General features: G+C 42.0%; 2 protein-coding genes across 2 annotated transcripts in view; one reads left to right on the top strand and one right to left on the bottom strand.

Annotated features, from left to right (window-relative positions):
• The window catches only part of ube2o (ubiquitin-conjugating enzyme E2O), a 32,895-nt gene extending 27,181 nt beyond the window's left edge, over positions 1-5,714 (top strand). Inside the window, exons 17-23 of the mRNA XM_061066863.1 lie at positions 217-569; positions 700-880; positions 1,317-1,453; positions 2,016-2,219; positions 3,045-3,102; positions 3,525-4,338; positions 4,723-5,714. Coding sequence (XP_060922846.1) covers positions 217-569; positions 700-880; positions 1,317-1,453; positions 2,016-2,219; positions 3,045-3,102; positions 3,525-4,338; positions 4,723-4,750 — 1,775 coding nt within the window. The 3' untranslated portion in view covers positions 4,751-5,714. The remainder of the gene's footprint in view (positions 1-216; positions 570-699; positions 881-1,316; positions 1,454-2,015; positions 2,220-3,044; positions 3,103-3,524; positions 4,339-4,722) is intronic.
• A 6,149-nt stretch (positions 5,715-11,863) lies between these two features.
• LOC132996586 (sphingosine kinase 1-like) overlaps positions 11,864-27,564 on the bottom strand; it is a 28,682-nt gene continuing 12,981 nt past the window's right edge. The window contains exons 2-5 of the mRNA XM_061066898.1: positions 25,203-25,352; positions 17,328-17,422; positions 16,377-16,492; positions 11,864-12,746 (exon numbers count right to left, since the gene is read on the bottom strand). Coding sequence (XP_060922881.1) covers positions 11,864-12,746; positions 16,377-16,492; positions 17,328-17,422; positions 25,203-25,352 — 1,244 coding nt within the window. The remainder of the gene's footprint in view (positions 12,747-16,376; positions 16,493-17,327; positions 17,423-25,202; positions 25,353-27,564) is intronic.

The raw sequence follows: 27,564 nt of genomic DNA, 5'->3' as shown, positions 1-27,564 counted from the left end.
GAGAAAATCTACAGTGTACCCTTTCTATATATTATTTTTGTCTTTTCACAGGGATTGTTGTCAACAACAGAACAACATAACTATGTTTTTATCGTTTGCGTTGTTCACATTGGTTTACTGCAGCACTGACTCTAGGTTTTCTGATGAACCTACTGAGGGATGGTGATGTGGAATTTAATTAAAGACAATAAACACTAATTATGTCTCTCTGTTCAGGAACAACTCCAGCAGCCGAGAAGCCCAGTAAAGATGGAGCCTGTCGGGGCTTCAGGGAGCTGAAGGAAGCCATGAGGATCCTGGAGAGCCTGAAGAACATGACCGTGGAGCAGCTGTTGACCACCGGGTCGCCAACGTCTCCGACCTCAGCCGAACCGGCCTCCACGACTGACGTAGCGAGTCAAGTGACACCCACCTCCCTGGAGAAGCCCACCAAGGAGAAACGTTTCCTGGATGACATCAAGAAGCTGCAGGAGAACCTGAGAAAGACGCTGGATAACGTGGCCATCGTGGAGGAGGACAAGATGGAGGCTGTGGTGGAGGCGGGCGGGAGTGGAGGAGCAGGCTCAGAGGTCTGTGTTAAATGGAATTATAACATGGCAAGGTTGATTAATTCCGCGGTAATCAAAATAAATGAGTGCAACGTTGTGGTACGTCCTGTCGTTATGTTGTTTTTGAACCTGCTGCTGTGTTCCTATGCAGGTGGAGCGAGCTGGAGAGGAGAAGCCCCAACAGGAGCCTCAGACACCGGTCGGTGGACAAGACTGGCCCAGCGAGTTCCTCAGTGACACACCGGTTCTGTGCCAACAGAGCGGCGGCAAGCCCGGTGTCACATTCACTAGTGCCAAGGGAGAGGTGTTCTCTGTGCTGGAGTCGGCACCAGGTGAGATAGCAGGGTTTACACTATGTCTTAATGGTTTATTCAACCTACTAAAACCTAAACAATAAAATAATATTGTTTGAAAAGGATCCCTTAAAACCTGAGGGTTTTCTGAAGAGCTGACAGAATTGCTAGTGTTTACAAAAACTCAAGTCTCTCAGCCTCTAAAGCAGATACAGACGCATGTTGCATACAACTGTCTCGGTCTAAATGGATTCAACTCACACTTTCAGCAAACAGACCTTTTTCGTCGTCAAACAAAAGACTCTAATTACTACATTACTATGGGCGACAGCGGCTGCCTCCCATTTCCATTCTGTAATCGTATCTGTTCGTCTCAGCTCGATGAATTCCCTGCCCACACAAGTCGAGTTGTATTTGTACAATTATATGATTTCTATATTGCTTTGGAATCACATTTGTCTCATCTCTGTCTCAGACACTCACTCCTTCGAGAAAATGGAGTTTCAACCGGCCGAGGCCAGGAAGTTCTTCAGCACAGTCAGGAAGGAAATGGCTCTGCTCGCAACGTCACTACCAGACGGCATCATGGTCAAAACGTTTGAAGATCGCATGGTGGGTTTCTGGTCAAACTCATTCAAAGTCGTTAAACTAAAGAACCGGAATGTATTCATTTGTTAATACTAGAGGCTTGAATAAGTTATAGTAACATTTTTGAGAATATGAAATTATGTTGTCATTCTACACCCTGTGATCATGTTTATTCAGTTTAAATGTCTGCTTGAGAGATTCATGGTTAGCGATGTAAAGAAAAATAATTACATTGAGGCCTAACAAACGTTTTGGTCCGGATTTTACAGGAGAGCACGGGGCCTTTTTTATGTGCACAGATTTCTCTTGCTGCATTTTCCTACAGATAAGGGGGATGCAGAAATGATTCCTAGACATAATTTCCCAGGTTCTACATCGTTTTGAATCTCTGTGAATCTGTGAGCTTCTCTGTGTCAGGAAAGTCAGTAGTATCCTCAGTAGAATGTAAAATACTTCACTATGATATTCAGTTTGGCTTGATTACCATATTCTCTGATATTAACCTCCGTGTTGTGCATCAGATGATCTTTACATAACACTGTCAACACACATCAAGTCCAATGTATCGTGACTGTCTCCTACACAGGACCTTTTCTCCGCTCTGATCAAAGGACCCACTCGTACGCCCTATGAGGACGGTCTGTTCCTCTTTGACATCCAGCTGCCCAACATCTACCCAGCTGTGCCACCGCTGTTCCGCTACCTGTCGCACTGCAGCGGCCGCCTCAATCCCAACCTCTACGACAACGGCAAAGTGTGTGTCAGTCTACTCGGCACCTGGATCGGCAAGGTGGGTGAAGACTACAAAGAAAGGCAGGGACAACCTGCAGCTCTATAGTGATGGATTTTAATCCAATTTATTTGTCATCAAAAGTTAAAGTGTAGTAATAACAAATGGGAATGCAGAGCAAATGGTGCGGCACACATGAATAGACAATTAATTAATAAGTCGGTGACCAAACATTTTATTGGACCTGTATTTTCTTCTCGTCTTTGGTTATATCGTCATAAGCTGAGTATCTTTCAGTTTTAGATCGTAGTTAAATGAAATGGTGGATGGTAAAAATGTTTTCTCAATGATGGTTATAAAGAGGAAACATAATATGGATTACTTTAAAGTTCATATGTGCTAAGCCTTGCTTAAAATTTGCTGATAAAGAACCATTGCAGTGTTCCTTGTACGGGCCTATGATGAGGACTGTCATTTTATCAGGGTTAAGCTGAAGGAAATTAGCTGAGATCCAGGTTTTGATAGCTGTTAGACAGGGGGGGGGGGAATAGAAGGACCAAGGATTGAGTCTTGGACACACCACATGCAGGCTGAGCAAGTGAAGAGAAACAGTCATCAATGGGCTCAGAAAAAAGTTCTGACACATGAGCAGGGGCCTTTTAATTAGAAGGGGAAAGGGTTTTGAGGCAATGAAGGTCTCACAATGAGAGAGCAGGAGAAAGGATAGAAAAGAAACTCCAGACCGTTCAGTTATGCTTTGAAACTTCTTCATTAGAGGATGAAATGCAGTAGAAACTTTGCTTTGTCAACTCTTTCTTCTAATAAGAACATTCCTAAGAATCTGTCCTGATTTGTTTTGATCACTTTTGGTGATGTGATTCACAGGGCAACGAGAGATGGACCAGCAAGTCAAGTCTGCTGCAAGTCCTCATCTCCATACAAGGTACTCACTCACTCACTCACTCACTCACTCACTCACTCACTCACTCACTCACTCACTCACTCACTCTGCTGCTGGTGTAGTTTGTTAGTCTGATTTATTTTGAATTTGCTCAATACGTCTTGTTCATCTTATTAAGCACATGTTATATGTTTACATATCTTCGACACACCATCACTGTGGTTTGTACAGTTCAACATGCATGTTAGTAAAATAAAAAACTCTATATCAATGTATATAAGAAATCTGTACAGGATAATCAAGGCAGCTTTATTGAGATGGTACATTTTAAACACATTTTACACGAAATCAGTCCTTGACTTTTGTCTTTTACTCTTGTGGTTTTCCGCTCTGCCATGTTTGACACATTCATCGACAGGTGTTGATCTCTCACCTGTGCTCGTCCATGTGTGTTTCCCCTACAGGCCTGATCCTGGTGAATGAGCCTTACTACAACGAGGCCGGCTTCGACAGTGACCGAGGGCTTCAGGAAGGGTACGAGAACAGCCGCTGTTACAACGAGATGGCCCTGATCAAGATGGTCCAGTCTATGATTCAGCTCCTGCAGCATCCTGTGGAGGTTTTCAAGCAGGAGATCCAGGAGCACTTTGCCAGTAACGGCTGGCGCCTCGTCCACCGCCTGGAGACGTGGCTGGAGCTGAGCGACGCCACGGAGCGGGGCCACGCAGCACACATGTCCTACAGGGCTTCACACTCTAAAGACCGGGCGCCATCAGTGGAGCCTCTTGACGAGCAGCTGGTGGTGGCCCACAGCAGCCCCCGACAGCCTGGTGAGGAGGGGATTGCAGGAGGAGGAGTCACCAGTATCATGGAGGAGGAGCTGGAGGACTCAGGGCTCAGTCCCTCCACCACAGCAGCCTCTCAGCAAGAGCTGAGCCAGACCTCAGACTGTGACAGCAGCCAGGGTAACGCCTCTCTGTGCGGCGAAAGCAGGGCCCCCCCCACAGTTCCCGGCCCTGTCCGTGCTGGGACATCAGAATCAGGTTCTGTCACGGTGAGCGGAGGAGGAGTAGTGTCCACAGTAAGCCAGCCGGTGGTACGACCAAAGAAAAGGAGAAAGAGCTACCGGAGTTTCCTCCCCGAAGGCAGCGGCTACCCGGACATCGGCTTTCCACTCTTCCCGCTCTCTAAGGGCTTTGTGAAGAGCGTCCGAGGCGTGCTGCTGCAGTACCGAGCTGCGTTGGTCACCGCCGGCGTCCCCGAGCTCACAGAGGACAAGTAAGTGCCTCCTCGCCCCCCCCCCCCGACACACCTCTGCACTGCTTCCCGCTCTTTTCTTCCTCTGTCTCTTCTAACATCTCATCTGCCTCAAGCTGTAGAGGAGGATCCATTACTTCTCTGGGGGGAGTTTACAATTTTCAATCTTCTGTACTCCTGTCCAGAGCTGCACTGTGCCCCCAGCACTGCCCACATTTTTTACCTTTACCTCCATTTCTAAGTCTGTACTGCTCCTGCTGCCCCAACTCCACATCGTTGAACCTTTTCCCCAGAAACCCTCTCGATCGAGCCGCGTCTGAAGGAGGGGAGGAGCATCCTCGATCAGGAGAGGGAGCACGATCATGGTTTAGATGCAACCTGATGTTGATGTTTTTTTCCCCTCAGTATCGCTACCGATGAGTGGATTGGATAAGATGAGTGGAGCTACCCTGTCTCATATAAGCCCTCACCTTTGCATGGACGCAGGTAAAAACACAGAGCTGTTATTGGAGGCCATCAAAGTTTCTGTCAGCCTCAGCAGGACTTTGACTTCAGTGGTGTGGATGCAAAATGGACAAAATGAGATGGAATATCAGTGCCATGAACCCCCGACCACCCCCCTCCTTCACCAAGCCTCTGCCAAGCACCTCCCATATGGGCGGGGACTTGATGGATAACCACTCGGCTGGGTTGCCCCCTTCGGCTCTCTGTAGCACTTCAGATATTATTACTGAACCATCCTGCACTACAACCAACAAATGGAGAATCTGGTGTGCGAGATGTGACTCATAGATACACTGAACGAGAGGGTTCCTTTTTTTTTTTCCTTTGGTAGAATTCACTGGTTGTACGCTTTCTGCCAAATTTCTGTATTTACACAAACACACGTATTCAAGTAGAACGTACTGAATGTCAGTAAAACTGCCAACCACAACCGCTTCACTGCTTCGTCCACCAGTACTTCCCTTCGCCAATCACTCTCGCACAGAAGCACGCGGCGAACATCGAGTGACCAAGTTTACAGCCCGGTCCCCTCTGGAGGTCGGACCGCTGCGGCTGCTCGGTGTGTAGAGGAGCCGCTCAGGTGCAGGGCGACAGGGAAGTGGCTGCATGTGATCGTGTTTGTGCTCTAATTAAATCTTAAAGAGGAATCCTGGTATCTTTCAACCTGAGCCCGATGTTTTTTAAGTGTGAGTGTAAATGAGTGGTACTTGCAAAAACTTTTAGAATCAGTTCTTTCGATCGCCAGCTGCCACGTCACAGCGACACTGGCTATAATGTAATCTCACCTGTGACATTTCATAAAAGGTTCACTAATAGCGATTATCTTTTTCGTCTAATAAAGGGGTCTTTGCTAAGAGTGTGGTAACCTTATACACAACCGTATACAGCTCATTGTTCCTCCTCTTCATGTTGCCTGTCCCCCCCCCCCCCCCCATTCGCTCTTCAATTAGCGATTAGTAGAGACGACCATCGGAGACGAAGGCTTCATGGAGATAGTGCGCATCAGAAAAAGATTCAGTCATAACAGTTTCTCCCTGTAAGTTTCCACCTCTGTCTTCCTTCATCAACCCAAGTCCCTCACGTGATTTGGAGTGAGACTCAGCGGGGTGAGACGTCTCATTGAGTGAGATGTGTGTAGCGTTACCAGACTCTTGCCAGAATAACAATTTGAGCCTTTTTATAGTTTAAAAGAACAAAGTGGACATTTATTGGACTGGTGCATTTGCTCCATAAGGTTCTGTGGTAGCCACTGTTGCACGCACACGTTTATAAACAAAGAGTCCTGGTTGGAAAATCCCCAAATTCCCCTTAAACTCAGCTGCCGCCTCAACATACAACAGTAACATTTACGTCCTCTAGAGTTAGGCAAAAGCTGTTAAATAAGATGGAATCTGTTCCTTGGCGTTTCGATATGTTCAAGGTTGTTCCACTCACAGAGGCTGGACTGTTTCAAAGTGGAGCTTTACCCAAGATGCTCCTCTTCTGTCTGTTTTCCGACAAAGGTGACGTCACTGCAAATGAAGCAATTTAAAGACTAAATAAAAAAAAAAAAAAAAAACATTCAGCGTCCATTCCGTCATCTCATGTCAACATGTTGCCTTACTTAAAATGTTCTTAATGATCTCAGACCATTGTGTACAGAGCTGCTTGTGTCATAGTTTAGGCTTTAACCTACACAGACAGAACCACTTGGTAAGAACCACTAAAATCATGCTCCAGTGTTTTCCTTTAAAAGTGCAGATCTGTGATCAGTTTCCCACTTTTATCAGTTCTTTAACACGAGCGATCTATTCTGATGTTCCTCTTCAGATTGCACATGCAGAGTTTAAGGACATCAGGATACACACCTCATACAGTGTGATTCTGAGGGTTTGTTCATAATTAACCTGCTTGATTTTTTTCTGTTATTGTTGGAAAACGACAATTTCAGCGCCAAGGCCAAACGAGAGCATTGAGCTTCTTAGTGAGTGGGCACACTGTGCTGATCGGAAGCTGTGAGTGACGGGAGAGGATGGAAACCATGAGCCAAGAGTTGCTGCGTTTAACAAATACAAATAAAAGAGGGGTCAATTGTTTTGCTTTGTCTTCCATGAATTGTTTCTCCTTTCCTCTCTGAACATTGGTATTCCTGTATCAGATGAGGTAATCGGGCATCCATGACATTTTGTCCTCTTCCTAGATTTTACCAAACCATCCCTGTTTCTCCGCTGCCTTTAACGCTACAGAGGGAGAATGTGCCGGTGTCTTCACTGGCTGCTGTAGCTGTAGCATGTAGCGTTGTTTGCTTTATTCAGTTTTGTTCTCCCAACACACACACACACGTGCGCTGCTGTTTGTAAAAAACGTCCCCTTCACATTTCTCAGAGGAAGGTGTCAGATCTCGGGTAGAAAGTAAGAGAAAAAAACCACTCCTCCAGGAATGTAGAGGAGACGCATCTACTCAGTCTTTCACTTTTTCATTCATCAATTGTCACACAAATGGAAAAATGTCAAGCTGTTGCGCGAGATCTCGTACAGCAAAAATCCGACAAGATATCAAGCACATGATGCTATGTACAATTTTCTGTATGTGTGTATATTATTCAGAATTAAACTTTTATTAATATTATTATCATTATTATTATGACTGCGAGAAGTTTGTTTTTACAGCCAAAGCATGTAACATGTTGCTTTAAGCCTTTTGAATGGGCTACACACAAGACTTGACTGTACGATGTCTACATTTCCACAGTGGCCTGTTCTTGATATATATAGAAAAAAAGATTTGTAGCCTGATTCCCTCCTGTACAGACATCATGATTATATTGAAATATATAAATACATACAGTATATATATTTAACACAAACTTGAGTTCTAACAAGTCACGTGGATGCTTGGGGCATATATGTACAAAATGCTGAGTGTGTATTGTACTTATGATTTCTATCATTTTTTTTTAATGGTTTCATTTTGTTGAGTTCAAACAACTGTATAGTGATGTATTAAACTTTGCAAGCAGCACCATAGAGACATTGTGGCTCTTTTTTTTTCTCATTCAGTTCTTGTATAGACTGCTGCTTTTCATCACAATTACGAGAAGGGCTAAGGTGGTGTATATATCTGTATCACTTAAAATTATGTTTTCTTGTCAAATCCCACGATAACACTGCATCCAACATGCAAGCAAATATCTGTGGAGCCAAAACTTGATGTTCTTTTACTGTGATCAATGTGGACACTAAACCAAGTTTATGCTGTGTTCACAATTCCCACTAGAGCAGCAAAGTTAGTGTTAATCCAAAGATGAAAATAGTCCCGAACAAATCAATCTTTCGCTTAGATTTTGGTCACATTTTTCTAGGAAATGTGCCTTTTAAATTTATTTACCTATACACCAAGTTTTAGTTTTCTGCCCTTTATGCGTTTGGTGGCAGGTAATGATAAAACCACTTAACCCATTTCCACAAAATTTGGATCGAAGGATGGGTCATGGGCTGGGAAAGAACCAGTTACATTTTGGTGCAGATCTGGACTAGGATTTTGGAGGAGACTGATGAGTCTAATCCGATAGGTTTCAGTTTTCATGTTTAACACTAGACCAACTCTGCCTTCAGGAAACAAGTCTGTATCATAGGATGCATTGTCTGCTTGATATCTTTTGTTTTAAAGTGGATCTAATTTGATGCATATTGTCTCCTATTTGTCCCAGGTTCACAATTCACTGAAGAAAAAATGCTCTCAAAAGTCAAATCGATTTAATAACTTTTTAATCCGTTGAAACATTATCCTGAATTTAGCCTAAAGTAGTTCCAAAACTGCCGCGTGTTGTCATGCAACATGTCAGAGGATCGACAGTCTTCTAAGATGTCTGATTTTACTGTGAATGATTAGACGTACAACAGTTCAGTGGTTTGAACATTTGGATATAAAGGACCATAAACTGTGGACAAAAAGCATCAAATCCAGAAACTGATAAAATAACTCAACCTCATTTTCATGAATCGAATCTCACTCAAATTTCTTTGTCATTGTTTATTTCATTTTTCAATCAAGAACACTCCAGCAGAAAGTTCGATTTCATGATAAAAAATTACAGACATTTGTCAAAATGGAAAAATAGATCTCTCTTTGAATAAAGAACCATTCAATATTCAGTGTGCAAGAAAAAAAAAAAACATTCTTCCCTTCACCATAAACATGTAAACACACAAAACGACAACAGTTGTGATGTAGCAGGTAAAGACGAACAGCGAATCAACAGTCAGACGTGGGTGTGGTCAGAAGAACGTTCATCAGCTCCTTCATCAACTCATCTTTTATGAGTTTGATGAAATTTGGACGTCCCGACTGTCAATCAAACATAAACCACTCTGTCGTTCCAAGTTCAAGATTTCAGGTCTGCACAGACGTTACTGATGAGTTTCATTTATTATCTGACCTGATGACACTTCCTATTCACTCAACTCTGTCTCTTTCATCTCAGAGTTCTTCAAAAATGGTGTTGAGAAAACTGGTGAGCTGATAAAAAAAGAAATACAGCTGGTTGCACTTAATTAAGCAGTGAAAGCACCACCGTGTTCAAACCACCAGGAGGCAGCACAGTCAAGGCACATGAAATAGTTAACACAGAACAAACTGAAATCTTTGCATAGACTTAAAAAAAAAAGTGATAAATGGTCTGTAGCACTCTGTGGTTTAAATGGAAAAAAATATTTTCCTTGGGTTTATAAATCTTCCATCTTTATGGTCCTATTTTTTTCACATCAATCACGGGGGGAGAAACTTAGAGCTTTTGTTGCAAAAAAAACAAATTTGTCCCCTAAAACGACGGCAACGTGTAACACACATGTTTTCAAGTAATGCTTCCATCTCATGTGCTTGTCCATACTCAGCTGTCTTCACAAGCTGCTGTTAAACTAAACGAGTTAATCGGTTGAAGGAGCAACAAACGTACAATGTGCAAACCTATCAAAGAAAAAGTATAAAAAGAACGTTTTTTGAGGTTTTGGTCTTTTCATTATTCTGTTGTTTACAGTTTCAAACGTAGTCGTGGCATTAAAACACGAGACATGCAAATCTTTGCATTTGAACTGCAGACATGTAGCAATCATTTCCATCAGCAAATGGTTCTTTTACATCAGATATCCTGATGTTACAGTTGCTGCGACCACACCTGTGTGGGACTGCTCTGCATAGCACTGCAGTGCTCTTGAAGCAGCAGATGAGAGACGGATGATGGATGGAGGAAAGCAGCAGAGTGGTATGGATGGAGGGAGTGGAGGCAGTAAAACATTTCAGACCAGGACCAGAGCTGCCGCCAGCTGAACATGATCACATCATCGGTCAGTGACGTTCAGCTCGTCCTGGTTCAGAGCATCACCTTCTTATTTGTGTCGATGTCCCTTCAGTGATTTCTTACATTAGTTCCCATGAAGTGGTTGCTGGTGATTAAAAGGAACCATGTGATTATAATGAGAATCTGGATTAAAGGGTCAGTTCACCCACCACTTTCTTTTTCCTCTCCAGTTATCTAGTTGTGCAGTATATGGTTTTGGTTTTATTCGAGCAGCTTTGATATCCGGCTGTGAGATGACTGTCCAATCTCAATGGTATTTTGTGGTGAATGGTGAACTGACCCTTTGAATGTGTTGACGTCTCACTGGTCACATTTGTTTCACTGCGACTGTGTTTGTGCAGCACTCTGAGGACTTTAGACCTTAGAAAGAAATGGAAATATAAAAGTGGTCTGACGGATGCAGATCTGTTCTGTCACTGTGGTTTGTTTATGAAACAAGGAGAAAGCTAACAAGACCATAGCAGTGAAGCCAGATGGCTTCACAGGCTGTTCCATTTTTAAGGCTCCTTCAAACGCATCCTTCCATTCCCGACTATCTAAGGATCCAACAAGTGGATGCTTCCTGGGCAAAACTGTCCCAGTAATGGTTGTGCGTCAGTGACCATGACAGCTACGTGGTGGCCGAGCGGCAGCGGCTTCATGTCGCTCACAATGCAACAGTCCGGGTGGAACAAGCTGGTGATGCAAAAAATAAATCCTTCCTGGAGATTCCTGAACGCAGCTTTAAAGGCAACAAATCTGAAACTGTGTACAGTCATACAGTCTTAATATGAGGAAATAAATTAAATAAAGTGAAATATAAATAGTTGTATTAAATGATATATGATGCCATTTGCTTTTTTCACCTTCCTCCACATGACTCAGCAGCACCATCGTCTCAGAAACAGTCACAATGCCTGATCACCTCAGTTCAAACCAGGGTAACGACTCCATGAGGACGTCTGCACTACCACACAATAACTACACATACACACACAAAAACATGGACTTCATCATAGTGCCAAGGAGCCATGAAGGTCTAAATTCAATCATTTTCCTGTGCATAAGATGCTGCGACAGAAGCAACGCACCATGCAGCAACAGACAACATGAAAACTGTAGGCTAAAGACGTGGCTGGATTTATTACTGCAGAGGATAAACACTTCATCATAACGATGAGGAAACGTGTTTGTGTCTGTGAGGCTGACATTATCTACAACAGTATGCTCAACTGTCGCCATGAAGACCCCAAAGTGTCCAATATTATATAAAAGATTTCAATTAAACAATGAAATAATCATACTTTTCTTTTCACAGTAAAAGCATTGTAACATCGTAATTTGAGTTGTGAAATTATAAACTTATTTTGGCAAAATCCTGCGATAAAACATTAATGTAAAGTAGTGCTTAATATATATATATATATATTATATTTTTCTCTGCATTTATCCAACTGTTTATCTAGTATTGGACACTTTTCGTCTCCATACACAGCAGGTGTTTGTTGTAATATCCCATCAAACGTCAAAGTATTTCTTTAAAAAAACGATGTACCGGTTTTCTGCGTACCACTGACAGAGAACGCAGCGAATAAAAGTGAGCGAGTGTAACATCCATTTGCTCCCGCACCTTTTCCATTTCTGATTTGAAATGGTACAAATGATCTATTAAACATCATCAGCCTTTAATATCAAAGATAAAAGCCGGTGGTGTTTGTTTCTTCAGTTCATCCAGTGATTAATCTTGCCAGACCTCTGTGCACTTCAGCTTGCATCGGCCCATACTCCACCACTTCTCCATCTACTGTTATTATTCCTTTGGGAGAATTCGGCTCCAGCCTGAGCGCCTGCACCTCAGTGTGCACCAGATGTTGACAGTTAGAAGTCAGATGGGCGCCCTTCTCCATAGCCAGGAAGAGCCTCAGCAGAGCGCTGCGGGATATTCCCGCTGTGACATAGGTAAGATGGATGACGCCGTCGTCCAAGGTGGCGTTCGGTGCTGCCATCAGGTCCTCCGCCAGGTGGGACTGGTACATGGCCAGCATTAGGACAAAGTCTTCCTCCTGGACCACCACCCAGTCACTGGGCAGCGGCTGGTCCAGGGGCAGCAGCCGGGAGGCTGGTGGGCCGGGGTGACCTTTGTTGGCGCTTCTGGGGGGCACGCTCTCCGCCCGCCGCACTTTGAGGGAGTTGTTGGAGTGGCAGGAGTTGTGAAGGGTGTTCTGACAGGGAGAGTCTCTCGACTGGCGGCGCAGCAGAGAGGCTGGACTCGGAGCCTGATTGTTGCATTGCTTCGTCATGTTGTTTCTCAAACCTCCCTCTGTGCTGCAGTCCTTGGAGGCCGGCAGGTAAGCCAGCTTACCTTTGTAGATGCGGAGAGAAGCCAGCCTCACCAGCGTTCCCACAGTGAACCTGGCAGCTCCAACGTGACGGTACTTTTCGCTCTCTATGTCCACGTCAGCTACGAAGCCCCAGGCCAGAGAGAGGAAGGAGAAGAGACGAGGGCCGGAGGAGAGCTGGACGGAGACCAGGTCCATACGAGACAGGAGGCCTTTACAGAGCAGGAAACCACAGCTGATCAGGAGCTCCTCACTGAAGACCTGAGAGGCTCTGTAGGAGAGGAGAGGAGAGGAGAGTTAGAGTTAGTGTTAGTGTGTGGGTGTGGGTGTGGGTGGGTGGGTGTGGTGTGGTGTGTGTCGAGGTCAAAGGTCAACAAAAATATGGTTCAAGTTTAATGAATGAATCAAAAGCTGCTGGTCAGACTGTTTATTCTATGATCACATATTTTTCGAGCTTTATGAGAAAACTCTAAAAAATTATTTAACTGGGACATATGTGGAGTTTGGCAAAGCATATTAAATGGAAAAAAGTTTATTGAGGGTATCAAAAAAGGAGAAAGAAAGAAAGATTACATCTGAGTAGTAATGAGTAACTACATGAAGATTTGTTTTTGAAATAAAATAACATTCACGATTGAATTAACTCCATCTTCGGGTTGAGTTGATATTTCTGATCAAATGTACTTGCGTTTGTAACAGGTTTTGTATTTATAGCCTCTATATTTTACAGTAGGTCGTCTTTAAGGCTCTTTAATCAATTGTTCATTTACTCGGCAGAGATAAATGAAGCACAGCATGGAACAGCAATTAATGATTAATTAATAATGAGATGAGCTAGTCAGATAAATCAGATGATAAAATTGTCAGATAAAATGCTCATCACAATGTCCAGAAACAGAAATTGGATTTACAGAAGTTTTCACGTATTATCAGAAGCTGGAATAAAAAAATCTCATAATCATTTCACCGTTGCAGAAGGAGACACAGTTAAAAACCCAGATCCAAAAATAAGCTGCAGATCAAAATGAACACAGGAAGGTGCACTTAATATTTGGGGGTTAGGAAGTGTGTCAAGGTCTGTGTGTGTTTTGGGGGTGAGCTGTGAGAAAAGTGTTACACAACACCAGGGTATCTGTGACCTTATTGTGAAACTGTATGAAAACAGAGGGATGAGAGGAGGTGGATGTGAAGGGTGGAGCCCCGTGGGGATGGGGGTGGGGTGAGTCAAAGGGGCCAAGACTCTAAGCCTTGATGGAGGTGGGACACAATCATCTCACGGGCCCTCAGACATGACAGGTCAGGCAGACAACAAAGACAACCCCATCTTGGAGAATGGAGATAGGGGTGGAGGGTCACTACTACACACACACACACACACACACACACACACACACTTGCCTGCTGTTACCTCCCACAGCCAATTACAGTGATGACAGGGTGTCTCAGTGGAGTTGAGTGGCTGTGGCCCAGCAGATACATGTATCTCCATATTCATCATCCTGAATGAATTCAGTCTGGACACAAACACTTTCATCTCCATTTCCACTGCTCTCTTTCGTTTTAATCATCCACTTGTTAGAAGGTCAACAGGTAATAGGTTCTCCCACTTGCCTCCACTCATAGTGTGTCTGTATCATCACTGATGAAAAGTAACTAAGTACATAAAGGTTTAATATTATCCATAAAATACATTTATAAAACATTACAGATTTCTTCAAGATTTTATCAGTGGTCTCCAGCCTCAGAAAGCTTTGCCCTCTTCACTTCACTGGTTTCATTTAAATACACTCTTCAATCTTCAGAGGTCAATAAAATCGTTTAATTCTTGAAACATTTTATTAATTAAATCTTAGAAGTGAATATTAACCCCAGTTTAGAACGACTGCAAGCTGAGCATAACTGTTTATTCCTCTACTCATCAAGACAAGTCTCCAGTGGTGGAAATCAAAAGCATCACCTTCTTTGCATCTTTGCTTCTACTGAAGTTAACCGCTAGCTAGCGCCCATCTATCTTAAATGGCAGAAACTGTTCACAACTAATCATCCCCACCTGCTTCAAGCAAGAAACCGCCTTCTTTCATTTTTTCTGCAGAGAAAACAAACGCCTGATCTTTCACAACCAGGCCCAGCAAGTTCAAGAGTCATACTGAAGTGTAGATCTCTTAAAAGGACTTTGAAGTCACTAAAAAACTTAATTTATTTCCAATATTCAATCAGGAAACCTAAACAGAGTTTGCTGTATTTGTTAGCGCAGCAGTTCTTCTGGTTCAGGAATTTCAACCGTTACGTTGTGTTTCATTCAGTGAGTGGGACTAGTAAGTCAGAGCTTTGTTTTTTTCTCTACATGAAAAGCACGTCATCACTTGGACACAGACCCACAGAGTTAATCCTCACATCTGGCTGCAGAGGGCGCTGTTGCTCAGTAGACGTTACATAGTGTTGCTTTAAGTAAAGGGTGTTTTACTGTCAAACTAGAAAAGCTTCCTACATGGTTAAGAGTCTACCCATTAATTTCCATGTATGTACCTGTAACCCACCAGGTGAGGGAGACTCAGTCACACCTGTCACTGCAGCATTCAACCTACCAGATGATGTTTCAGCTCTTGTTCATTATGTTTGTGCAGGGAAAACACGTTACAGCCTCACTCAGCGAACCTGTTCACTGCATTACATAATAACTGATACATTCTAGCTGTCACTTGTTTGATCCACGAAGCCCCAGGGCCACTGTAGGGCAACCAGGACTAACCACACACACACACACACACACACACACACACACACACACACACACACACACACACACACACACACACACACACACACACACACACACACACACACACACACACACACACACACACACACACACACACACACACACACACACACACACACACACACACACCGGGAGTGAGAGGAGAGTTTACAATACAGAGTCTGGTCTCTTCCTCTCATTGTTGCTGCCGCTGTGGGTGGACGACCATTGTTTGATGAGAAGCTGATGCACTAAAAGGGATGATTGAACTCAGTGTTTTCCTTCATTTCATCATTCCGTTATATAAATTGACCTTGTGCCAATCAAGAAATCAACTGAGAAAAAAAATCCAAAACTGCAGCACAAAGGTTTATAGAAAGGTCGTCATCAGTGACACTTATTGTTCATTCATTCAATTTCTCTTTCCTCTTTTCTTTCAGTCCTTCAACTTCTCCTTTCTGTCCTTTGCTCTGATTGAACGAACTGCAAACAGCCACTGAAATGAGCAAATCATTAATAATTCATTAAGTGGAGATTAATGTGTTTTACTCCGACTAGCACTAAACTGTAACTCAGCCACTCCGTGTGGAACTGGCCCCAAGATTTTACAGCACAGCAACTTATTCTCAGTTCTATTGATATTGACTATTAAGAAAATGGTTCAGGACAAGAAACATATTTCAAGTGATTGATCGTTATAAAAGTTGCCGATTCATTTTCTTTCGATCAATTAATCATTTAAGCTCTTCTACACTAGGTGTGTGTGTGTTTGTGTGTTTATGGGGACTTAAATCAATGCAATTTAAGGTGAAGACATGTTTATAAAGTTAGCATCTTGAGGTCCCCCATGTTGTGCCATTTCCTGTTTTATTTTGAAACTCTCTTCTGGTCTAGTTTTAGGTCACTTCCTCTTGTTTCCCTGCTTCCTAGATCACCTGCACCAACCTGTTTGTCAGTTTAAAAATCTCCTCATGCTCCACTTCTGTTTTGCTGCCACCAGAGACAGAGAGTGTGTTGAATTTGATTTTTCTCACTTAATTTCCCTCGGCCAGCCTCAGCTCCTGTCACCAGTGTTTGGGTCCTCCAAGCTAAAGGTGACCGATACAACCAAAGAGCAGATATTTAGATCCTGCAGTAGCTCACCCAGTGTAGTGATGTATGGACGCAGCCAAGGCGTTGCCTGATCCCCCAGGAAGGAAACCCAGCGGCGTCTGAATGGCCTCCTCCCAGTCTGCTCTCTCCAGCAAACCATTTATCACCTGACACACACGGAAGATACAGATTTGATCTCTCAGCATGCTGGGTAGCCAACATCAATAGTTTTATGGTTTTGAGCAAAGAGTTTTTATGGAGAGTAACAAAGAATGGCAGGTAGTGAGAGCCGGTGAAATTCAGTCATGCTAACTTATTTATAATCAGCAGCCGGACTCAAATTGTAGCTTCTCTTCAGCGGCTTCCAGTAAATTTTACAATTGATTTAATTGCTGACTTTTAAGGCTCAATCTGTACTTGCACCTACGTACATTTCCGATCTTTTGACACCATTTGTTGTCCTGTCGTAATCAAAGGTGACCGGGAATTTCTTACTGACGAGATCTGTAAGTAGAGCCAATTCCATTTTAAACATTGCAAAATTTCCATGAAACAAGTTTGTAGATCTTGATTTTAAAAGATGAGGCATATTAAGGGGACTGGTATTTATGAGATTGTGCAATTTGGTGCAGATCCAAGTAAAAGTGTGGATCTAGTGAATTTAAATGTGGATTCATACAGCAACTGTTGGGCCTTAGTGGAGGTGTGCGTTCTACAGAGTGTCGTTCTAGGTTATTAATTGTTTCAGCTCTATTTATAACACTTAATCTAAATTTAGGTTTATACTTTGAACAGGTTTGTAATTAAAATACCCACCCATCATGCTGTTTAGTTTATGGAGTTGGTTATCTGATCAGTTGGTGATTTCAAGAACAGAAACTACAACAGCTTCTTGACTTCATTGAGGATGAAACAACCTTTCGTAATTGCTGATGTTCATCTTCATACGCAACAGCAGGAGACAGACATTTTGGTTTAAAAGTCATTGTTTTGTCTCTTTACCTCGTACAGGAGTCCATCTCCCGACATGATGACCACAGCGTTCCACTGCGACAGGTCGGCCTCTCTCACCAGCTCTCGGGCGTGATTCTGCCGCTCTGAAAAACAACGCACACAGATGGATGGTAAAGTCAAAATGGTCAAATGCTTAGTGTCAAACGCTGGCACCTCACCTCCAGTGGTCACCACCACGGCTACGCAGTAGAAGGGGAGGGATCACCAACATATTTTAATCCTTCGAAGTGCTGGGCTACATTGTCCATTGTTGAATGCTTTTGATTTTTATAAACCACATCACAAAGGTCTTAACCTCGTCAATATATTGTATTGTTTTCAGTACAACATTGCCTTTATGACGAGACCACAAATTATTCACTTTGACACAGTAAATCAACATATTGGACCCAAAAACACACACACACACACATGATTTGATCACACTTCCATAACTGGCGACTTGATTTTCAAGTTAAGTGAGCAAAGCAGCCAGTAGATCTTACTACAGGTGACAATCACAGTCACGTGTTGCCATCAAGATTTTCTAGGTCAAGTCAGATTTAGTTATATAGAATGTAATTGCATGGCAAAGTGTCCTTGATACGGCCCAAGCAACCCCAAATTGCCCCTCATAGAAAAAGTGCTGCCCAAAGATGCACTGTGTGAATGGGTGAATGTCAATACATTGTACTGTAAAACCTAATGTGAAACAGGAGACAGTTCTAGAGCAGCAACAGAAAAGGCTCTTTATTTTTTATTTCTTTATTAGACGAGAACACAGGTGTTTGCTGTCAGCACCGATTTATGATCCAGAGAGAGAACAAATTGGCTTGTGTGTGTTAAATAGCAATGAAGTTACACAGATCCATGGCTGGAGATAAACTTAGGAAGTCATAACAAATAACGAACATTAAGATCAACAGAAGACTCCTTGTCCTTCTTACTGTGGCCCTTTCTTTTCTTCCCTTCAGTTTCTAAATTAAAGTGTCACCGTGGGACGGAAAGCTGATATATGGTGTTAAATGAGGCGTCTGCCACACTGCCAATAAGATCGGAACAGCTCAATTACCCAGAAGCACTTTGTCAAATTAATCTGGGACAGTGCAGTCTGATGAGGTGGGACGGCAAAAGATCGACAACTTTTGACTCAGGAGGTAGAGAGGTGTGTGTGTGTGCGTGTGCGTTAGCATGTGTGCGTACGGTGTGTGTGATATACTGATTTACACATTTTCAACAGGTTTTCTGGGAAAACTTTGTGAGAGCCTTTAATTTAGCTACTTTTTAGTAATAACATGCATATCCTAAAGTCTTCAGTCAGTGGAAAGCAGGTTAGACACAAGAATCTGTCCTAAGGCAAGCATAATTAAATTCATGTGAAGAAATAAGTGCTCATTAATAATGGATCAATTGATTAACATTTATTTAGAGAAGGAAAAGACCAGTTCTTTTAGATAAAACATGAGAATGAGGAAAACCAGGCCACGAAGTGATGAAGTACTGGTGGTGAAGCAACTGCAGGTGTTTTATTTTATTTTAAGGTATAAGTCCAATAGAAGTACTGGTTTATCAGAGTGAATGCTTCTCTTGTTTCGTACGTGAGAACAGTGGAAACCACCAGACTGATCTTTTTGTGTCTAGGCTGACGTTCTCGGATAGCACAGTTCACAGAGCTCGAGCAACAAAACCCTTTAGACTCTCAGGCTCCTGATGGACAGGTGACCTCTCATAACACTATTACAGCAGCTTGATCTGGTCTTGACAACTTCCAGGTCTTTGTTCTGATTATTCACGGAACAAAACAAAGTTCAGCTACAGCAGAAGTTGATCATTTGCTGTAATATCATCATGGTATTATGACCAGAATCCGAAACTTCAGCCGTTTTCGAATTGTTTTTGAATGCGCCAAATGCAGCAGACACTTCTGCTTCTTTTTTTAATATTGTCTCAACTTCCTTTAACTGGTCCTAAAGTCAGATATATTCAAAACAAATAGTTTTCACATTGCAAACAAACAATGTAGCGGTAACACCCTTTAAAGCCTTGCAAGTGCCAGTCCAATATTCTATATCCAACATTAAACTGTCAGTAGCTGTAGCTGTAGCTGTGCCAAACCTGGCAAGATAAATTGTAAAAAAGTATTTCATGACTGTTTAGTTTCTTTTTAAGGCCCACAAAAACATTTTTATACTCACCAGACTTCAAAAACCTGTGGGGAGCCGGTACCTTAAAACAACTTGTCCTCTTTTTTGTGGCTTTCTACTTTGTTCTCTCCTTTAACGCTGTAATTATGTTAACCTAGGAGAACAGCAATGTTACCCCATCCAACACACACACACCCACACCCACACACACACACACAAACATACACACACACACACTCACACATTCACATCTCTGGAGAGGGATCGGATTTCTCTGCCTCTCTTCTTACCTTTACTTCCCTAAACTCTGCAGGATGAAGGAATCGATTCCTCCTCATCAGTCCAGTCACATCACCTTTACTTCCCTTATCTATGCAGAGACTGAGCACTAAAAAGGATTGAAGGGCCCCAGTCAGCAACAAAGCAGGAGCACTGCAGTGCGGAGGGAGGGGAGCTAAGAGCAGTTTTAGTATGCAGTTCCACTCATTAGTTAGATTGATGGTAAAGTGGAGCAATGTGGTCAAATAAATATCAGGGATGCAGGGATGTGGAGAGGATTTTCTTTTGTCCAGCTGAGTTTCTCCCTGTGGGTGAAAGCAGTGGACTGTGACCAAGTCATTACAGTCATGCAGATCTCTGCTTCATTACTGGCCTCTGGTCACAGCTGCAGGACTGTGGTGATTTCAAAATGTCCTCAGAAGGATGCAGAGATGACTTACCCTCCCAAGAGAACTCCAGAAAATGTCCAGAGCCTCTGACTCAGAGGTTGGATTTCTCACACAAAGCCCCTTCCGGATAAATTCCGATTTTCCAGGGTTCAGTGCATGTCTGAAAGCAGCTTTATTGTTAATTTAAGGGCAATCTCCTCAAGGCGAGTAAATAGATGAGGAATGATTTCAGCCCCAAATGTCTTTTCTTTCTACATATTAAATGCTTCACTAGTTAGTCAAGCCGAAGACATTTATACAGCACCAAATCATGGTTACTCCAGGACCCTTTTTACATAAAGTGGGTTTCGACCCACAATGTGATATCATTTACCTAAATTCCTTCATGAGCAAGACTTTGGTAAGAACTGTGATGAGGAAAAACTCTTTTAACGTGTAGAAATCTCGAGCATAACCCGGCTCTGGATGGATGACATTCTGCCACAGCCACTTAGGTTGAGTGACATTACATTTTGCAGCTTTCTAATGTTTACATCATGGCAGGTTGAGGACATGGAAGGTAACAAGAAGCTCTGCCCTCATGCTGACTGCACGGCGTTGTGGATCCAGCAAGAATCTCCAACCAGCCGTCACACATCACAGCAGAGGTTCTCTTCAAGCAGCACTCGTCCACCAGCATGAAAGCAGGTGATGATGGTTACGCGTGTGTGTGTTTTGTGATACAATATAAACACTGACAGCTTACTCACGTGCCTGAGGGCGTAGACTGACACATAAACACATATTTGTTTACGCACACACACACATACAAACACACCAGGTCTGAATGTGCCTCACGCTGACATTTCAATGATTTTTGGGGTATTTACCCAGAATTATTCTGACCAGACTGAAACTTATGTGTTCAGTGACTTTGTACTTATGTTTAGAGTCTCTAACTGAAGCTCAGTCGTCCTCAAAGCTGTAATATCTTTGAGAATAACCTGAACATCAATTGCATTTAACAAACCCAGACTGTCTTTATTTGGCATTTAAGAGACTAAATGGTTGGTTTAAAGTGAAATCATTACATGTCTTTAATTTCCTCTGTGCACCAGCTGGTCAGTAAATTTTTCCAGAGCCTCCATGCATTAATCCAGTCTGAGGCTTCATGCACACTATAACATTTTAGTTTAAAAACTCCTGGAATGTGATACAGTGTGGACAGAGAAAAACAGACGTTTGGAAAGGATGACTCAGCCACCTGCATTCGCTTCCTGATTGGTTCACACCAGTCACACCCTTTTCTACATTAAGTGCAGTGTACGTGAAAGCTCATGTGATATTCGTTTTCAGGAGTGCTAGTATGCACAGGGATTATTACTGAGCTAAAATGTGAAGACAGACAATTTTAAAATAAAAATGTATTAATATGGATGAAGCCTTAATTGGAGTTTTCCTCTCATAAAATTCATGCATTGATTTGTCACAAAAAAGAAGGTGTACTTTTCCGCCACTAACCTGCTGCTTAAGACTAAAGTAGAAAAAATAAAACTTCAGAGTGAAGTAAAACAACATCTCCAGTGGGTTGAACTGATCCACACGTCCTGTTCTGACACTGTCCTCAATATGAAAATATTTACCAAGACTTTAAACAAACAAACTAAACACGATCAGTGTTCTTTAGTCTGAGAGTTGGGGAAAGTACCTACGATCACAATATGGTTAAACTTTGGGAAGTATATTTACACAATATGAGGTGGTAACAACCACATTAAACAAGCAAGTACTGGAAATTATGATAGTTTTGAGTCACATAGTGGCAGCGGAGAGAAATGCCAGATTTCAAAAAGATGTGTCTATAAACACAGCTGGCCTTTTGAAACAAACAGAATTGATGTTATGTATGTTTCTTCCTGATTTCAGAGCCTGGAGCCTGGAAGTATGGATATAAATTCAGATCTAATACCAGTTAAATAATCTATCGTCTTACACTCACTCAACCTCTTTCTTTGCTCCACATCAGCCTAGTTTTTTTAGGTAAAGAAAGAGACATTTTGCTGCCAGGTGCACCATGGGAAATCAAAGTGCTGCTTATCACTTTAGGCCGAACTGTTAAATGTGAAACACGGAGGCAGTGTTTACGCTCCACTGACCAGAAAACTGACTGGGACAAATATAAAAAATTCATTTGTGGGCCAGATCTAATTTTGCATGAGAGGCCTTGTGTTGTCTCATGGGCCACATTTGCCATTGGGCCATGCTATATGAAAATATTTTTTTTAAAGAGAAGTGCAGAAACTGCTTCATCCGAAAAAAACTGCTCCAGTGAGTTTTCCTGGACATTTCCTAAACATGATTCTGTTAAATTCATCAGTTGGTAGTGGGACTGAACTATTCTGTCTGTCGAATCAAGTTTTCAATACAAATATGTAATGATTCATTCCTTTGTTTGTCATGTAGAATAACAATTAATGTTTTATTGTGCTGCTGAGATTTTAAATGGGGGTCAGTGAGACGTTCAGGGTCACAGATAAATTTGCCTAATCTAATAACAAGTCAAGATATCAGCGATATTTAACAACGGTAAAAAAATATTAAATATTTAGACTAGACCTTTTCTATATTTTGTTGACTTGTGTACTTACATTATCCAAAATGTTTCCAATAAAACAATCAATAATTATCACTATACACATAACTGATCAACCTCAGATTTGTTAAATGTTTGACTTTACTCAGGAGCAAAGAGAATTCTTGACACTTAATGTCACAATATTGTGACATTTACTGTGCTAATTATTTTAAAGATATTTTGTAAAATCTATCTTATTATAATCCTCATATGGATGGAAAGGGTTTTCACAGTATAAGAACCGAGAGTTATTCTTTTAAAGGTTGCATGTGGTCTGTTGACCTGAACAGAAGAATAAAACACATGAGGAAAAGGAGAGTAGCACAGTGAGGTTGCTCGAGGTTATCTGTATCTTGAGGAATCAGGAGAGGAATTCGGGCTTGTTGCTGACGTTCAGATCAATATCAGGATTCTTGAGCATTGAAGTCCGTGTGCCCTCTTTACTCAAACAAATACACAAATGCAATAACAAACACACACTCTCTCTGTGCCTGCAATGTAGCCTCTCGGCAGAGCAGTCATTCTTCATCTATCCTCCACTCCTGGCACTGCCCACAGCTGCCACACAGCCCAGAATCCAATAATGAGTCTGTCTATTTCTGTTAGCGTCCTCCAGTCATACACAGATGCCAGCGACACACAACAGAAGACATAAATACTCTGTTTTGGAAATCTATTGCCATAAATCATCAAGCATTTTATTTAATATTTTTCACTAATGGAGATAAAATCTTCATATGGTGAAAATGAATGGTTTACTCCATTTTGAGAAAAATGCCATCAATAGCTTATAACTAATCAATAACTGACTGATAAGTCGTTATTGAACTAGAATGACACTAAGCAGAGAACATATCTCTTTTTTTATACTTGGAATTTTGATTATTTATTTTTTTATCATAAACATCATGAATTATTCTCTGAGAAATCAAGGATAATGTTGAAAAACCACCAACGATTCTCACAATGTGAAAAATAATTCCTGATCTGGATCCGCACAGAAATGTAATAGCGTAACCCTAACCCTTTGGGTTATGCTCAACCTCTGCACAACATTTTGAAATCAGCAAACAAACAAAGGCGTAGTCTTCACTGCAGGTTGGAGAAGGGAAGATGGGAAAGACGGGTGTGACCCAACAAACACCACCGACATTTCTCAACAGAAAACATTCCAGACTTTAACTACCTCTCAGAAGACATAATACTAATGTGTTCTATTGATCACAAATGCTGCAGGTTTCACATTTAACACAGTTGCTTTAGAACAGATAGATAAATGTGCGATTTTGATCAAACTGTAAATATATTTATTTATTTTGACTGTTAAACCCAGGATTGTTGAGGATCTATTTAACTACACATAAACCAAACAAACATTTAATATTCTTCTGGTGCGGCATTACTCAGGGATTAAATCATTCTGGAGAGATTAAAGAGAAAGATTTATTTTAGAATAAAGAAAATAGAGTCAAACATAGTCGGAGATTCTCTGTCACTGTTGCTGAAATTTTACCCTCAGTGGCCGTGCTCTTTCACAGATGTTGATTTGAGGATTAAATCTATTCTTATGTATTCTCCAGGATTAACTTGTCAAAAAGTACATCTCAGAAATCTTGTCAAGCACAGGTTTTGTGTTTTTTAGCACAGCACCAGAGAGATGGCTCTTTGTCTGTCTTCCTCTCTGTGATTCTCTCTCTGCCCTCTTTTCTCTGTGTGTTCACTTCTCACTGTGATGAAAGTCTTAGTTTGTCGCTGACGCTGCAGTGATTTATGAGCAAACCCATTTTTTTAAAATAAAAAAATAAACGACAAGAAGATAAGAAAGCTTCAGAGTTACCAACGTGATCCAGCTGAGGGCATTTACATCTGTTCGCCTAACACAGTATGGGATGAGTATGACCAGTGATGCGCTATGTAATCATCACCACCCAGTTTATGTAGATAACAGTCACAGATTATATCTTTACGATTCCCTGGAAAATTGGGATTGTGTGTGAATGTGTGTGTTTGCGGATGCGTCTCTATCCATATGTGTGTCTGACTGTGTGTACACATATTTATTACATAACAGCTCTGCATGCATATGGATCAGAAGGCAGTTGATCAGCATAATGACAGTGACAGCAGGAGAGCATGCTAGGGATTTACACCAGAGGAGGGGCACTGGGACTGGGAGTGGAAATCTGTGGGACATGATGGAAGATGTAACTGTTGGTTACAATAATGTGTGTATTCTTAGTTTGTGTATCTATGGCCCTGTTCAGACCTGGTATTAACATCTGTCCTGAGAAATCTGATCACCAGTGGACAGTGTTAGGTTCATCTGCTCACTGGAATAAAAATGCATTCAGATTGTGTGTCCAGTGACGGTGGCTACGGACTAATTACCATATGGTCATTGAGAAGCGCAAAAATACATTGAAACTGGAGTGTGTATGTAGTGAGTACGTCAGCTCACCAGTTATGACCAGAGTGTGTGGGACACCGGCCTCGTTGAGCATCGGTTGGATGTGGTTGTTGTACAGGGTGAGCGCTTGTCCTTTCCCGCTCTGTGGATTCACGAGCAGCATCATTCGGCACGGATGAGACAGCTCCCACACCATCAACCCTGCAGAGGAGAGAGAGGAATAAAGCTTGAGACACTCATCTCATTAAATCTGACACCTCGACTAGTCTTACTTTTCTTTTACTGAGTATACGCTGTTTTGTTAAACACAGGTAAGGCGACTAAAAAAGGGATTAGCTCCTTTCATTGCAAGTAAATTAGTTTACCTCTCTCCAGTGCTTCACGTGCGCCCTTTGCCCAAGCTACAGACACTTTGCCTTTCAAATTAGGTATTAGGGAAATGAGGGAATCCGTGTACCTGGCAATCAGGGCATTTTCACACCTGAAAGTCTTGACCGTGATCTGAAACCATGCGGCTCATTTCTTTGTAACATTTTACATTAGATCCAGTCAGTCTCGGTTTCATATTGTTATTTAGTGAGTGGACTAAAGTAGGTCACAGGTACTTGCTGTTGTCATCACCAGCGTGGGCAGCATCTACCTAAACTCGACATTGATTGGTTTGCATATGGGCGTGTGTCTGACGTGTGTTGTCAGTTTGGCCAGAAGTTGTCTTTCTGTTTGATGAATGAAAATTAATGAACAGTTTCACCTCATTACTTTTGTTGACCCTGTTATTTAATTATGGTATTACTACCAGCAAACTGAACATCCTTCATTCAAACATATTGCTGGAGGTGACGACTACGAGCAGTCCTGTGTGCCTGGGCAACTGTGTTTTAATTCTTACTCTGTTTAATGCTGTCTTGCCACTTCTACACTTCTAAAGATGGATGAGCAGATAAGTGGTCGGGTTAATGCAAATTAAGATTTTTAAATCTCTTAGGGGCTCGAACAGATTTCAGAGGTTTACACAGATCTGACAAATACTGATCTTTTAAAAACACACACACAGTGAGGGGCCTAACGAAGAGAGGAAGCCGCTGGGCTAGACTCTCTATCCCACAGCGCCTGAGGAAGATAAATTAAGACTGTGCTTTACCAAAATAAGAAAATATTATAGGAAACACTTTTATATAAAATAGAAATAAAGAAATACACATATAGGAAACTGGTCATTCTGAGAGGGAGGAAAGCAGGAAATTAAGGGAATGGTTTCTCATATGTTATGATTCCAACTGCTTTATCAATGTTCTTACTTTTCTCTGCTGGAAACAAGTGTGACAAGAAACCGTCAGCCACATTTGACTCACAGCAGCAAAACTATGGGGGAAAAGCCTGCTGGATCTTTTTCAACGATCAAACACAGCCAGGGTGTAGGGAGGTGAACCATCCAAACAGGTTTGACAGCTAATAACTGAGTAACTATAGGCGTGAACCACCTACGTGTATACGCTCGAGGGACTTAAACAGTTCCGACTGGTTTAGAAGCTAATTGGCAGGTTTTGGGTTTTAATGGATGCTGCTCTTCCAGTGATTCTGATGGAATGCAGTCTGTCAGGTCTGAAAAATGTTAACGCAACTTTAGCCTGAGAGGAACTTTTCAGTGTCCCACGGTTCTTGTTCAATTATGATCCTGTAGATAACTGGAGAACTTCTTCTAATTATTAGGCTTAACTCCAAATACTTCATCTCAACTTCAAATAACGATGTTTGTCCCTGAGGGCTGCATTTCAGTATTTCAGGTTTTCTATCTCTGGGCCTATATCTCTATTGAGCCTCTTTTTCCGTTCACGTGCACTGGAATTCATTTCATCATTAAGTAGTTTAATGGTATAGTGAGAAAACTGTTGATGTGTTCATGCTAGAACTGAAAGTAATTTGAGTGTAAACATGGTGCTAATCTTTCTGATGAGGGGTGAAACATCAGGATGACTGAGAATCAATTCAGACATGCTACAGAATATTTTTCTTTTCCAGCAATTTTGAATAAAAATGTACACTTTTAAAAATGCAAAATAAATCATTTCACATTTCCTTGGAAGATTTAAACAGGTTCATAGATTCCAATGAATCATCATTTGAAAATCAGAAAGACTGAACTTCCGAGGGGATGCCAACAAAGTGCCCTCATTAATCAGCTGCCATGACAGCTGGCAAGGCCCTGACCTTGCTATCCTTGTGCCCATACACCCACACAACAGCTCTTGTTTACTATATCTAACCCACGCCACTTCCTGTGTGCTGCCCTCCCCTTCTCAAAACATTCCAGAGGCCACTATCTTTCTACCCGTCTCTCCTCACTCTGGATCAAGAGAGACCGAGAGGAAATCTATTTTACAACCCTACCAGATCTATAACTAGACCGTATCCA

The sequence above is a fragment of the Limanda limanda genome, chromosome 2, assembly GCF_963576545.1.
Source record: "Limanda limanda chromosome 2, fLimLim1.1, whole genome shotgun sequence".
NCBI lineage: Eukaryota > Metazoa > Chordata > Actinopteri > Pleuronectiformes > Pleuronectidae > Limanda > Limanda limanda.
Note: the sequence above shows the minus strand (reverse complement) of the source record. Positions and strands in the feature narration are given on the sequence as shown.